Raw genomic sequence first — 14,591 nt, 5'->3', positions numbered from 1 at the left:
TTAAACAGAACGTCAACACAACTTCTAAATAATCCGATCACTATTGATCTCATTATCCAAAAATAAAGCTTACAACTCTTAAAGTTTTAAATTCTCTTAATAAATAAAATAAAAACAACAAATAAAATTTCTGGAACCAACAAAATTCCCACAGAAAAGACTTCTACTTGGAGAAAATCAATAAGATTATCTTTCTTTTAGCACTATGTGATTATGTATCTCTAAGCACGAACACCCCTATTCAGATTAACCATGCGGTTTGAAGCATCCATCTGAGATCCCCTAGCATTTCTTCCGGACCCACCATATGAACCGTCTTGATAACGTGAGTATCCACCTGTTCGTGACTGACCAGTGCCTCTTGAATATCCACCGCCACCAGCTTGGCCTACAAAAGGTGGTCTCCCACCACCTGCATTGTACCCTGACCGCCCGGAACCTTGCCTACCCTGGTTGTATGACATGTTATCTTGCCACTTACCACCTGCAGCAACGGAAGCATAATCCTGGTTATCTTTACGCCTCATATGTAGATCCAACCCTCCGCCACCAATTCTTGCCTCAATTGCCCTTTCATTGCTTTCTGCCAGGATTGACAGCTTCTCTGTTAGCTGGAATGCTAGAGCCTGCAACCTTGTATGCTGGACATCATGGAAGATGATACATTGTGTTGGCTGGTCCCAGCTTGCGTGGAGCTCCTCATTGATCATCATTTTACTCACGATGCTGTGAGTCTGGACTTCTGAGAGGTCAAACATTTTGCTGAGCTGGTCCAAGCTCAGTGACTCGTAAGCGGAGGAGAAGGTAAAAAGATAAGTCCTGAGAGCTTCTTCCTTAATTTTGTCTTTAAGCATCTCAAGAACAGTCTCTCGGTCCCTTAGAAGCCTCCAAACATCAAGAGAGTTGATAACGTCAAAGGATTTCTGGAAATCTCCCTTAGTAAGAGCCCTAGTAGCAGCCATCACATGATCACGGACATTTTCAGGAGGTCCTGTGAAAGTTTGTCTCTCACTAACCTCAAGCAACCGCCTAAATGTCTTGCTAATTACTCTGCGCTTAGCATCATGGGTATTAGCAGCCATGTTAGGAACCTCCATCAGCATGGCACAAATCAGGTGCACAGATTCTAGTAGTTCAAGGTTTATGTGCATATGATATGGCATCTGGCGTCTCCTCTCCAGCCTCTCCTGTAAAAATCAATTTAATGCATTCTGATCAATATTTGAAAACATCACAGGCATACATTAGAAGCTAAGCTACATAGCCTACGTTTGATGCATATATACAGTAAGCCAAAAGACATTGCAATAGGAACAGTGGATCATCAGCTATAGAACAGGTTATCAGCATTCCGTCCATAAATATGACACAAAAAATGATTTTTGTTGACCACCACACAACTACATCTTCAATAGCAAAATTGAGAATTTAGCTTAATTGAATGAGAAATGATGAGCCAACTCTTCGAGTTCACCAGCTCAAACTAAAATAGGAACAGTGCACATAAACACTCCTGTACCAAATGTTTTACAACAGGCATTGACATTTAAATGTTCCAGAAAATGAAACTAGAATGAATTTAAAAGAACCGTACAGAAAAATTTAGTTCATAAAACCGGCAAGTGAAGAAAATCTAAATAGAATAATGCACTATAATCTGGTGTGTCCTTTTAAATAAGTAATCTCTATCAACCAATGGTTCATTTAATCCACATCAATAATAGCTACTGCCTTTCTTCAACTTAAAGAAAAATAAAATTAAAATCATTATAGAACTCTAAAGAAAATGGCAAAGCAGACATGCTTATTCAACTTCAAAGTTATCAAAACTATATAAACTTAAAATACTGCCAGAAGTAAAATACTGCATATAGCAAACTACAAAAAGGAGAGTACCTGTTCTGGAGTCTTCTCATGATATCGACTTTGGGAAACACCTTGCGCAAGCAACTCCCTCACCCTTCCACCAGAATACAGCTCAGAAAGGCAACTATGTCCTTCGGTGATTAGCCCAAGACGGAATGCACACAACCCAAGCTGAGCCATAGCTCTGTTAAACAGTATTTGGGTTGAAATGTCCATATGATGGATACTGTCCTGCAGGTGACTCATCAGCAACAGGTCCCGGGAAGTAGAGAACTCATCCAGAAGAGCGTGATGGTAGATATCACAAAGCATTGCACGAGCTTTAGTGCGCTCATCTCCACACTTGTATATGAGAGATACTAACATATCCATCATTGTTCTGCTATCCTCAGAAAAGGTAGGCTTTCGAGGTACAACCTCAGGAGTAACAACAAAAGCAGAGGGACCCCTAGTCTCTTCCACCTTAGGCTCCTCAGCAGACTTTTCAACATCATCAGCTTGTTCAGCCAATTTCCTCATAGCATCATAAACCTCTTGTGGTTTGTAGTAAATCAGCTCAACTCGCCTTAGGGCGACCTTAGCCGCAGCTTTAAAGTCTCCAACGCGCTCCAGATACTCCTGGACATTTTGAGCAAGAATCATAAATAGAGGTTCATCCCGCAGCCTCTCAACATATTCACGGGTATGCGGATCAATGCATTGCAAACTCTTAAAAAACTCGGTATCTATCCTCTCAAGGAAAGCCACCAAGTTTCCCCAAACCCGAATAGTTCCATCATAGTCTGCCCCCTTCTGGCTTTCATTCTCATCGGGCTCCACCATATCATCGACTACAATGTTAGAATGCTGGACCAAAATATCAAGAATAACAAGCATATTCTGCAAACACTTCTTCCATACATTTATAGGCATATGCCCACTGAGCCCCGGATTAACATCAAACTGAGCAGAGACCACACTGAAAAGAATCTCCAGCTTTTGTGCTGGAGTCTTAGCAACCTTAGTAAGAAAAGTTAGCTGCTCAACCTGCTCAAACCTTCCAGTTCCCTTCCTACCTCGAGCAGCTACAACCTCTTTAAACTTTTTGTTTACAGTATCCCAGGTGATCTCACTGGGATCTTTCATAAATTGTCTGTCCATGAGCTTATCTTTCTTGCTCATCATCTTCTGCCAATCCCCTTCAAGCTCAGATTGATTGTCTTCGCGGTCTCCATCTTCATCTTCATCATCATCAGAAGCAATCTTCGAAGGGTCCTCCACAAATTCCAAATCCGATTCTTCTTCATCTTCATCCTCCTCGTCTGCTTCTTGTTCCTCCTCACTCTCAGGTTTTTCCCTATATTTATTAATCAAATCCTCATACTGCTTATTATTCTTCTTCAATTTCTGCTTCATCGAATTCAAAGCCTTCGCATTACTACTGCTCATCTTCTTCTTAGCTTCCTTATTAGCCAAAGCCTGATTCAAAAAATCCTCCAACATAACAAGCGCCTTAACATAAAGCATCGGAACCTTAACCGCCTCAGTAACACGCATAACTTTCTCAAGCTGCTTATTCATCTTATCAAAATTTTCTTGCAAGCTGACCCAATCATTAATTTTCATAGCGTTCTTCATCTGATCAACAGTAGAAGACATCTCCTCAAAGCGTTTATCTTTGGCAGACCGAACAACGCGCTTTTGATCATCAGAATCATCGCTATCACTAGCGTTTTCTTCTAGATATTTATTTTGAGGGGCTTGGTTAGTAGGTTCACCCTGTTCCAAATCATCAACCTCATCTTCAAACTCACTCTCCTCCTCGGAGTCGCTTGGTCCCTATAAACCCAAATTAAACGCAAATCGCATTGAAAAGTTAATAAATTGAAAGAAACCCAACAACAACAGAAACAAAACAATATTAATCTAACAGTAACGAATATCATTACACAGACCTGTCCCCAAAACTTCGATGTCATCTTCTTGCAGTAATATCAACGGAAGTAAAACCTAGATTCAACAGAACACGAGACTTAACAATCTGCAACAAAACAAAGACACGCAAATAATTAAATAAATGAGTAAATAAACTCAAAATTATATGAAAAAAACCCTAATTTCGTTTTAAAAATCTCTCCATTAATTGAAGAAAAAGCTTAATAGAACACATAAAAATTCGGTAGCATTAGCGGATTGGTTTTTAGTTCAATGAGTTACATCGTACCTGATGGCTGATGAGAAGACAATAATCTGCGGCGGGATAGAACTAGCTCGAGGGTTTTTGCAATTTTTGTTGCGTGTAAAGAGAAGGAAACAATTGGATAGTGGGCCATTTAAATAAAGCTCAGTAATTAACCAAAACTGTTACTTTGATAATGGGCCTAAAGTTAGGCCCATTAAGAATTTTTTCTTTTTTGGGCAAAAAGTACAGGGTTTTTTAGATAAATACCAAAAAAAGATAAAATATTCTCTCAACATTTTTTTTTGAAAAATATAATCTGTACTTTTTTTTTTGAAAAATAACTTTTGTTATTCTCAAAAATATCTTTTTTAATCTCAGGAATACGATTATACTAACACTGTTGTTTAACCAACAAACAAAACTATTACAAATTCAAACCTCCATCTTTATTAAACTAGTTGAAAATTCTATTACAAATCCCTCCGCCTTCATCACCGCAAGAATAATTGTCAAATAAAACCTAGATCGTCTTTTTAAAATCTAAAATTATTGATTAACCATTTGTAAGCCAACAAGGTACTAAAAACAAGGTCATTGGTGTACTATTAGTACACCATTGGTTAACTAGCAACAAACATAAAATTCAGCAACTGTTTACTAACGATATTATTAACGATATATTCAAAATAAAAATTACAGGTTACCTAACAGTTTACCCAATATTAACCATTGGTTACCCAACATCCAAAAATATTATAATTCTCACAAGCATTTCTTCAAACACCTAGAGTGCAACATATTGTGCAACATAAAAAAATCGAACCACAAACATAAAATTCAACAACTGTTTACTAACGATTTTATTAATGATATATTCAAAACAAAAATTACAGGTTATCTAATGGTTTACCCAATATTAACCATTGGTTACCCAACACCCAAAAAATATTACAATTCTCACAAGCATTTCTTCAAACACTTAGAGTGCAACATGCTGTGCAACACAAAAAAATCGAACCACCATTCATCAACAGCATCGTTCACAAAAGAAAAATAAAAATGGATTAAACAACACACAAAATGTGATTAACCCAAAATATTCACATTAACAAAGGATTAGACTGAAATCAAACTTCGGATCCGCCCATGAACCATAATTTCCTTTACCATTTTTAATGATTCTGCTGTGGAAAAAGCATTTGTAATTTTCTGGAAACGTAGGCAATCTCTTCACGAACGGCGATGGCGGGCGATAGCGGGCGATGGCGGCAGACTTACGACGGCGCCGATGGTTTGTTGACGATTGAATAGAGGAGAGGAGATCTCTAGGGTTTGGAGATTGAAGATGAAGAATTGATATGAGATTAGAGATAGAAATGGATTGATTGTAGAATAAAACAATAATAAAAAAAGGTAAATGTCAAAAATAGAAAACCTAAAATTCAAAAATAAAAGATGGAAATTGTATTCCTCAAAAAGAGAAAGTTCAACCGTACTATTCTAATTACTTTGGGTAATGAAAGTATTTTGTCTAATTAACTCAAAAGTACAAGATCACCATATATTATACGTGTTTATTTGGTACAAATATCACCATGTAGTAAACAATGAACAAATTAATAAAATCTCAAAAATATTAATTTATACATGAGTGTAGAAATACTTTTCAATCAATTATATTATACATAAGTTATCATTTTTTAGACATTTTTAAAGTATCAATATATGTAATCAAATATTATATATATACCTAGAAATAACTAAAAGTCAATAGAAATATAATATGACATGTTTGTTGAAAAACAAATTAATACTACATTTATATTTGTTAGATCTATATTTGATTTTTTTTTTATAAAACTCATAAATATAGATATTTTTTTCCCAAGCTAGAATCAATTATGAAGATTAAAAATTACATTAAGTGAAAGTCATATAATAAAAGTTATCTATATGATCTTTCTAGAATATGAGATATTAAATAATAAGCAACAATTCAAATACAAGCTATAAAAAATCGAAAAAAAGAAAACAATCAAAACTTATGATCCCGACACTTAAACACAACGATTACGTTGAGCGGATGGTTAAATAGTTTCTTTTCCGATTTACTCGACGAAACGCTTGAATTCGTTGAAGCCGACTATTCCGATCTCCATCTTCATTTAAATCCTAGAAAGATATTTCCACATCTTCACTATTTCTTAGATCCACAAATATTTTAATCTAAAACTCCAACAAATTCTATATTCTTGGAGATCTAAGAAAATATAAATAAAGGAGGGACATAAAAGACCTTATTATTTATTCGATAAAACAAACAAAGTGGGAGTTTGGAACGTGTATGAGAGCCAAACCACAAGAGGATCTAGAAGTTGGTTTTGCTCCACAACAAACTAAGTCCTGGAGATTGTTTCTTTTTAAGTGCAAACAACTATTAACTTCTTTTATTTGGAACGATAAAATGCTCATCGAGATCAAATTATCTTAGGCCCCTCCAGTTGTTATAAATTGTAAATATAAAGATATACAAGAGGTTGCCAATAAAAAAAAAGAGATTACAACTATATATGCATCAATCAATGTGTTCTTCTTGAAACAATTAAACATTCACTCAAACTACCTTCTTTTGATTCCATATAATTTGGTATAAGACATTGATTTTGTAACCATGAAAGTATACAAGAGGTTGCAAGGATACACAAGAGGTTGGGGTGTAAAACCAGAAGATGAACTTAAAGAGTATATGTGTACAACTTCAAATGAAAGAATGACAACTTTCCAAGGTCGAGGGAAGAGGCAAATGCGGAGAAAAACGTCCACAAACGTGCAAAGAAAGTTATGGATGTGCAAAAGAAGTTTTGAACATGCAAGAAGAGATAATACAGGGTAATTAATCCTGAAGATCACTGAACTTTCGAATTTTTTCATTCCAGCCATTAAACTATTTTTTTTTTCATTTCGATCACTGAACTTTCATTTTTTTTCATTTTGGTATTTCAGGCCAAAAATGCTTAGGTGGCATCCGGAAGTTGACATGTGACAACCAGATTTTACAAGTTTTACTTTGAGATTTATCATACATACATAATTTCACTTTGAAAATGACTTTTTGGATCAAATAATGCATATATGGCAAGTTTTCAGGTTAAAAAAAATTAATTCCGGCTGCCACCTAAGTATTTTTGGCCAGAAAATGCCAAAATGAAAGTTCAGTGATCAAAATGAAAAAAAATAGTTTAGTGACTGAAATAAAAAAATTCGAAAATTCAGTGATTTTCAGAATTAATTACCCAGATAATACACGAGAAAAACACGTTTAAAATGGACTAAGAAGTTACATAACGTGGGTATGAGTTCAAAAGGATAAACCATAACTCTCTATTAGTGGAAAAGGAATATGAACATGGGAAAACTTTAATGATGTTATATGGAAAGTTTTGAAAGTGAAACATGGAGCCATACAACGTGAAAAACAGTTTTGGATGAAGTACAAAGTTGTAGAACGTGGATAGTGTGATTCAAAAGGTTAAGAATCTATTTTTAGAGGTTGATTGGACAACTATAACTCATACCAACTAAAAACCAGTTTGTCGAGTACATACCCTGCTCGACGAGCAAGTTACAATTTTACAACTTTATTGCATAAATTGGAGCCAAAAAGCAGAAGATAAAAGAAAAAACATTATTGTGCAGATAAGAATATAATTATTTTAATTGAATATGAAAAGGACGTGAAATAACTCTATAAACATGCATGCATGTAAAATATGACGGCGGTTGATAGCATAATTCTTGATTACAACATGAAGATTTATAGCATAACGTAGGACACTTGTGATTCAAGAGAATGAGAGCTTTATCAAAAAATTATGATGAAACTACAAAGAGTTAGAACATGTTTCAACTACCACCACATTCCTTATAAATAGAAGAACATTTTGTCAGTTGAAATCCCCGAACAAATCCACAAAAAACAATATCCAACTAGCAAAATACTCACAAACACTTGTATTTTTTTACTATTCAATTTTATAAATACATTTACGGGTTGAACTTAATCTATTTTTAACATTTTCACGCTTGTTTACTCAGTATAATCTTATATTTTATATTTTATAATCTTATAAATTGAAGTATAAAGTCATTTATTAAGAATGAGTAAATTAGAAGATAATAATTAAAATTATATTGAAATCTTATGGATAATTATTTATAAATAAATATATTTGACTAGATGTACAAGTAAAAAAAAGAGTGTTATTATTTGCATTACTATTATTATTTAATTAAAAATTGAAAATAAAATAAAATATAGTGAATTAATGTTTTTTTTAAATCGAATATATATTTGATTTTTTTTATTAAGGGTCTATTTTGACTATGTGTCAAATATGAGTGACATATTTGAACTTTTTAAAAATTTTGTCTATAAACGCTTGAAATAATATATATTTTTATTAAAATAAGATTATATTACTCCATGTACAATTTTAAACGTATAATTTAAGACAAAAATTACACTTTTTAAATATGTATACTTTTAGAGAAATTGACATGTAATAAAAAACAGAGGGAGAATAATTTGAATCTGATTTATAAGTATATAAATGGCGTATAATGCGGCAATATGCTGTTTGAATTCCACATTCTAAATCTAAATTCAACTTTCTATCACCGGTTTAAAATCCGATGAATTCAAGTTGAATGGGCAAGTGGAACGTGATCTGACAGGATATAATTTTAAGCGTTTACTACATATTAAATCACCATTTTCACTCCCTTTTTCAATTGTATCATGAACTTTTAATTATTTTTTATATCTATCACGAACTCTTCCATTCAATCTTCATATGTTAAATTTGACGTGTCCTCCCACAACACTTTCTGTTTGCCCAGTCTGTTTACATTTGCCGAATTTTAAACCAGTAATAGATTTGAAAATATTAAAAGGTGGTGGTTTATATGAAAACTTGTAAAGAACAGACTAAATTGAAAAATGGTGTAAAGGTGATGATTAACTGCGTAATGAATACTAAATTTTAAATGTTTGTGTTTATTAATTGTTAAAATATTAATTAATTAAATAAAAATAAAATAATTTGATAAAAATAATTTAGAACTTTATTTTATTGAAAACTTACAAAACACAACATATAAGAAATCAAATTTCAGTGCTAATTAAAGTTGAAATATATACCAATAAAAGAGTTATTCTTTATGATTTAAATTTGAATAAATGTTATTGTGTATCACAATTTTTTACGTTTTTTTTTTCATTTTAAGCACAAAGTATAGTTTATCTCATCTTTTAGCACAAAGTTAGTTTGACACAATGTCAAATTGAAGAGGCGAAGTGATTGATCCTTATTTGTTTTCAGATGACAAGGTTCATTTTGTTATAAAAAAAACTGCTAGACATTGATTTGTTATAACCCCTTAACGTTGGGATAATTTTTATAATTTTCTCTAAATAGAATTATCAAAGAAACAAGAGCCCAAAGTTGAAAAATCAAAGAAATAACAAAGTCCTTATGGCAATCTCAATTCAGCTCTTTTTTATAATTTACAGAAGCAGAAACTTGTTAAAAGTGTATACTATATCAATATGACTTAAAAAAAATTCAAATTCCACTGGCAGAAACTTGAAACACTCGTCATTATTAAGAATTGATGAAGTTGCAGTAGGAATTAGAAATTACATGGAAACTATATAACTAGACATTGCACTTTCAATCTCATATGTCAAAATCCAAATTAGTTTTCAGCTACTGGCAGTTGACAAGTAAACTAGGGTTGACTAGGACTTTTTCCTATTAGTCATTCACAAGTATAGATTTCTTTATTTTTTTTACGGGATATTAAACTCCCTGAGTCATTCAAATCTCAAAAAATCTCAAAAAGGTCATTAAAATCAATTTTCTTACAAAATGGTCAATGAACTATACCTTTTATTACAAAAAGGTTCGCCGATATAAAACGACATAAAAACCTAACATTTTTACTTATGTGGCAAGCCAAAATTACAAAAAGAAACATAGTTCAGTGACCTTTTTGTAATAAAAAGAATTACCCAATGATTTTTTTGCAGTTCACAAAAAGTTTAGTGTTCTTTTCGCAACAATAGAATTATTTTTGTAATAAAAGGTATAGTTCAGTGATCACTTTGTAAGAAAATTGACTTTAGTGACCTTTTTGAAATTTCCTGAGACTTGAGTGACCCAGGGAGTTTAATATCTTTTTTTTACGTGTACATTAATTATTTTGAGAATTCTTTACGTCTTATTCACAATAATATGGTATCCTATCAACCGGGTAGTCCAAATGGTAAGCGGCTTGTTATCGCTTAAATAAGGTCTCGAGTTCGAGTTTTGTGAATGCAGAAAATTCATGCTGACAGACTCGTCCACCATGCCAAGTGTGCGACGCGAGTCGGATCCGGATTAGTCAGGGCGAGACCCTGGAAATCGGATAGGCGAACCAAAAAAATAAAAGATAAAATAAAAGATATGTTACCCTTCATAGATTTAAATAGAATTGAATTTAAAAATTATTATTATTTCTTTACTAGTAAATTAAAATTATAAAAAAAGTTAAAAGTATAAAAAAATTAATTATTTTCAATTAAGTTTGCTATTGATAATTTTGACTTATTATTTTAAGAGGTTCAAAAAAATAAATGAAACAAATTTTGTTCAATTTAATATGTGTTTGTTAAATATTATTAACTATCACAATGCTATAATTTAGTATTTAGTATAAAAAATACATCTCCATTGCACTTCTATTTCATGTGCTAAATTTAGCATATGCTAAACTTTGTGTCAAATTTGTTAGAAAGTTTAGCATATGCCAAATTTTATTATATCTAAATTATTGACAGATTTGCCATCAATAATGATAATCACTTATAAAATTATAAATTTAGCATTTTGCAATGGAGTGAATTTCAATAATATGTGCTATTTGTAGCATTTTATCTTATTTTATGCTAAAAATAGAATAAAAAATACAACATGCAATGGAGATGCTCTAATAAAACAATTTTGAAAATTCTAAATTAGATAGCAACGGTGCCATCTCGGATAATTTGGGAAAAAGATGCTATTTTTTACTTCGGGTTAATTTTTTATGCAAAAACACGATAAAATATGGTTAAAACGATATGGGCAAATCATATAGCCGACAAATAACATGAAAAATCTGGATTAAGTAAAAAACATATTAAAAATTGAAAATTTACCGACTTATGAACATTTAAACCAAACTCATAAAAACAATTATTTAAAATGAAATAAACATATGATTATCATTTAGTGAACTTGATTAGGTACTCGTAAGTGTTGTTCTAATGGAGATATTTCAAGGATTCAAGCTTTATGAAAGCTGCTTGTCCTAGAACCAGTTTTTATACTTAGAAGAGTGTTATTCTTAACAATCCTCTGGCTAGAACTCCCTAGAAGAATGTTTTGAGATGGCACTATGACAAAGAAAGGGACTTTATGAACTTTTAATAAGAAAAATTCTCCCGAAAAGAATCTATTCGAATGTTTTTTTTTGAGGATCAGCCTCAAGCTATTTCCTGGAAAAGAGAAAATCAACGGGATAAGATATATTACGTGAGTAAACTAAATATCACAACTAACTCTTTATTTCTCTTATATCAAGCTCGAGAATAACTCTACCGGACCGTTCAGTCAAAATTCCTTTTCCAAAGTTGTACTCTGAGAGCAACTCTACCGAGATCCCCACCAATGTTGGCTCCCGGGAGTAACCCAACCGAGTACACCGACACTATTTTTTGAGGTCGCGTCTTTGCTTCTTTCTAAACTTATTTTTCAGTAAGACTGATAAATGAATAAATGAATATTGTTTGTGGCGCCTAGTTGCCATTCATACCAGATAAGTATAGAAAAACAAAAATAATCATGTTCGAATATTTATTTATCAACATAATAATAATAATTTCAAATTACTATCGTCGCATGTGATAACTCCCGACATATGGTATCCATGCTCTATCACTATTGTTTATAATTGTTAATTTTTTTCAAAAAATTATACTTATTAAACGTACGAAATTAATTATTTTTAGAGATATTATACTAATTTTAATAATTTATTTATTTAGATTACTGAAAAAATTATTGTTATTGCTTAGTAATTTTTTTTAAAAGGGTTAGTTTTATATAAAATCACTTTTTTATATGTTTTTTTCATTTTAATCGTCTAAAAATGATTATTTTAGATGATTAACCTTCTATAAACCTAACTTATTTGCTTGTATAAAGCATTCTAATGAATCAAAAAATGGAAGTTTGAACATCTTCACTTAAGGATCTAATAAACCAAAAAATGGAAGTTTGAAGATCTAAAAAAGTCAAATAGAAAATGAGAAAGCTAATAAACTAAAAGGATCGTAAATAAGTTTAGCCTTTTTTTAATTCTAAATTTGAAAAAGTTAAAAAGTAATGTGAACATTATAGAACCACTCTATTAGATAAAAGTGTACTAGCAATAGATTAGTTAGCATTAATTAAATTAGAAGATTAAAAGTTTGACAATAATATTTCACAAGAAAAGACATACATCATCATAAACCAATAAATATTGAGTAATGAAAAGTAGGTTGCAAAATCAGAAATTTATCACCACACATCATCATAAACCAATAAATATTGAGTAATGAGTGAGTAACTGAGATAAATTGTCGGTGCTTCTCTTTCACAAGCGCGTTGGAACAAAAAGCATACCAATTAATTTATCCCATGCAAATTCTTTTATAGATTCTTCTCCAACCATTTATCCCATAAAAATTCATGGCTGTCTCTTATCACAAAATACTCATTTTTATACCCGCAATTTAAAAAAAAAACTTAATTACTTAAAAACTATCTATATTATTTTTTATTTATACTCTAACATAAGAATATTTTCAATTGTATCCTTATTTGAATTTTCATATCCCAATTTTACTCTAAATATTAAATTGATATTTTATTTTAAAAAAAATTAAAATAATTCTTCATTTTTAGTATATATTCTAATTAGAAGTTGATGTTATTAATAGTATAAAAACACTTCTTCTTCAAAAAAAAAATCAACTATTAATAATATTTAATTTATATTAATTATCTATCATTTTTTAAAACAAACAACCATAAAAAATACTATTTACATAAAACAAAATCTATTTATATTTTTTCGAAATTTTTTTGTTCCTTTTGTCGCCTTCATTATTTTTGGGGGTGTTTTGTCCAGCTTCTGTGTTTCTTACTTCTCTATAAGTTTCATCTATGTTTTCTCGACTTTCAAGATTTTTTTTTAGTTTCTACCCATCGCCTTACGATCCGAGTTATTTGCAAGTTTATGCTCTCCACATGTGCATGCGTTTTAGACTTCTTTGCTTCCTCCGCAAGTTTGTCCAGGTTGGCCTAGAATATTTCCAACATTTTTTATAGCATTTGGTGGTAGATTTATGAGAAAACTATCGTGGGACTTGGCCCAGCTACTCCGTCTAAACAGGGAAAAACAATGGGATTAGATTCCCTTATTTGTTGCGCTTGGTACTCTGATTTTGAATTCAGAGGGTTCAAGTTTGAGCTTTCTGTTGTGGTTGAGTTTACTCTAGTGACATTAGAGGCGTTTTCTCCGATATTCAGAGCGGGAGGTGTAATTTCCATATCTTTTGGATCATCAGTTGTTTGTTTTTTGGGTCAGTTTTGTTGGATTCATTCTTTCAATATAACTTGTTTGAATTCATAAAAACTTCTTCAATTTTGAAGTTTTCAATCTTTTCCCACAAACGGTGCCAATTGATGGAGTCTGCCTTCTTAATGGTGATAGACTTGCAACACTAGATAGAATACTGACTGGACAGTGGTTGTCCGATGAGCGCTCCAATACGTAAGTCAAATATTGAGCTTAAGGGTGTATTATTACGTAATATAATTTTGTGTGTAGGCATACTTCAAGTTATTTTATAGTGAGCATGGATGGATAACTTATAGAGTTGGTTTAGGAAAGAGATTCATATTCAGTTGTGTGAATCCAAATAGGAAAGAGATTCCTATTTAACTAGAGTCTGGAATGACTCCTAAATAGAAATATGTTTTCAAGTGGAAAAGTGGTTATGAGGTCCGTGAGATCCGGGTATTTTATAACTTTTTGATAATTGAATTGTACCTTTAACCAAGATACGTGGCAAGACGCGTTAAAAATGCTAGACCTGGTTACTCGAATTTACTGAATTTCACTGGATTCATTGGATTGCCTTTCCCAGGCGAGTCCTTTGTGACTCAGCTACAACTTGCTAGGGCGAGTCTCTAGCGGGAAAATCTCATGCGACTCAGTTTATTATATCATTCTGAAATTCGTCATAAGCTTGAAATAGAAAAAAAATGCACTAATCATATCGTTAATTTGTACACATTCACCGATGTCTTTTATCACTAATTTTACAATATATTATTTAACTCTATCAAATTTGATTTAATTTTGAATATTTAAAACAGTAACTTAATTCAATAAAAATAAGTTAACTGGATTTGAAGTCTTATTCACA

The 14,591-nt window shown here is 31.9% G+C and overlaps 1 protein-coding gene across 1 annotated transcript; it reads right to left on the bottom strand.

Annotated features, from left to right (window-relative positions):
- Window positions 1-4,178, bottom strand: LOC126677064 (eukaryotic translation initiation factor 3 subunit C). Its single transcript, XM_050371504.1, has 4 exons — window positions 4,070-4,178; window positions 3,801-3,886; window positions 1,897-3,684; window positions 1-1,187 (listed from the first exon to the last, which is right to left on the bottom strand). Exons 2-4 carry the CDS (start codon window positions 3,822-3,824, stop codon window positions 222-224), a joined length of 2,778 nt encoding a protein of 925 aa, XP_050227461.1. The 5' UTR covers window positions 3,825-3,886; window positions 4,070-4,178; the 3' UTR covers window positions 1-221.
- Between the last annotated feature and the right edge of the window lie 10,413 nt (window positions 4,179-14,591).

This window comes from Mercurialis annua, linkage group LG4 (assembly GCF_937616625.2).
Source record: "Mercurialis annua linkage group LG4, ddMerAnnu1.2, whole genome shotgun sequence".
In the NCBI taxonomy this organism is placed as follows: domain Eukaryota; kingdom Viridiplantae; phylum Streptophyta; class Magnoliopsida; order Malpighiales; family Euphorbiaceae; genus Mercurialis; species Mercurialis annua.
This window is presented reverse-complemented; position numbering and strand designations above follow the sequence as displayed.

What these genes read in the sequence shown, in the direction of transcription:
- LOC126677064 (XM_050371504.1), bottom strand. Translation starts at nt 3,824, where the DNA reads ATGACATCGAAGTTTTGGGGACAG. An exon ending in CATCGAAGTTTTGGGGACAG is followed by an intron (nt 3,685 to 3,800) that starts GTCTGTGTAATG and finishes TTGGGTTTATAG; the next exon opens with GGACCAAGCGACTCCGAGGA. An exon ending in ATGAGAAGACTCCAGAACAG is followed by an intron (nt 1,188 to 1,896) that starts GTACTCTCCTTT and finishes TGATTTTTACAG; the next exon opens with GAGAGGCTGGAGAGGAGACG.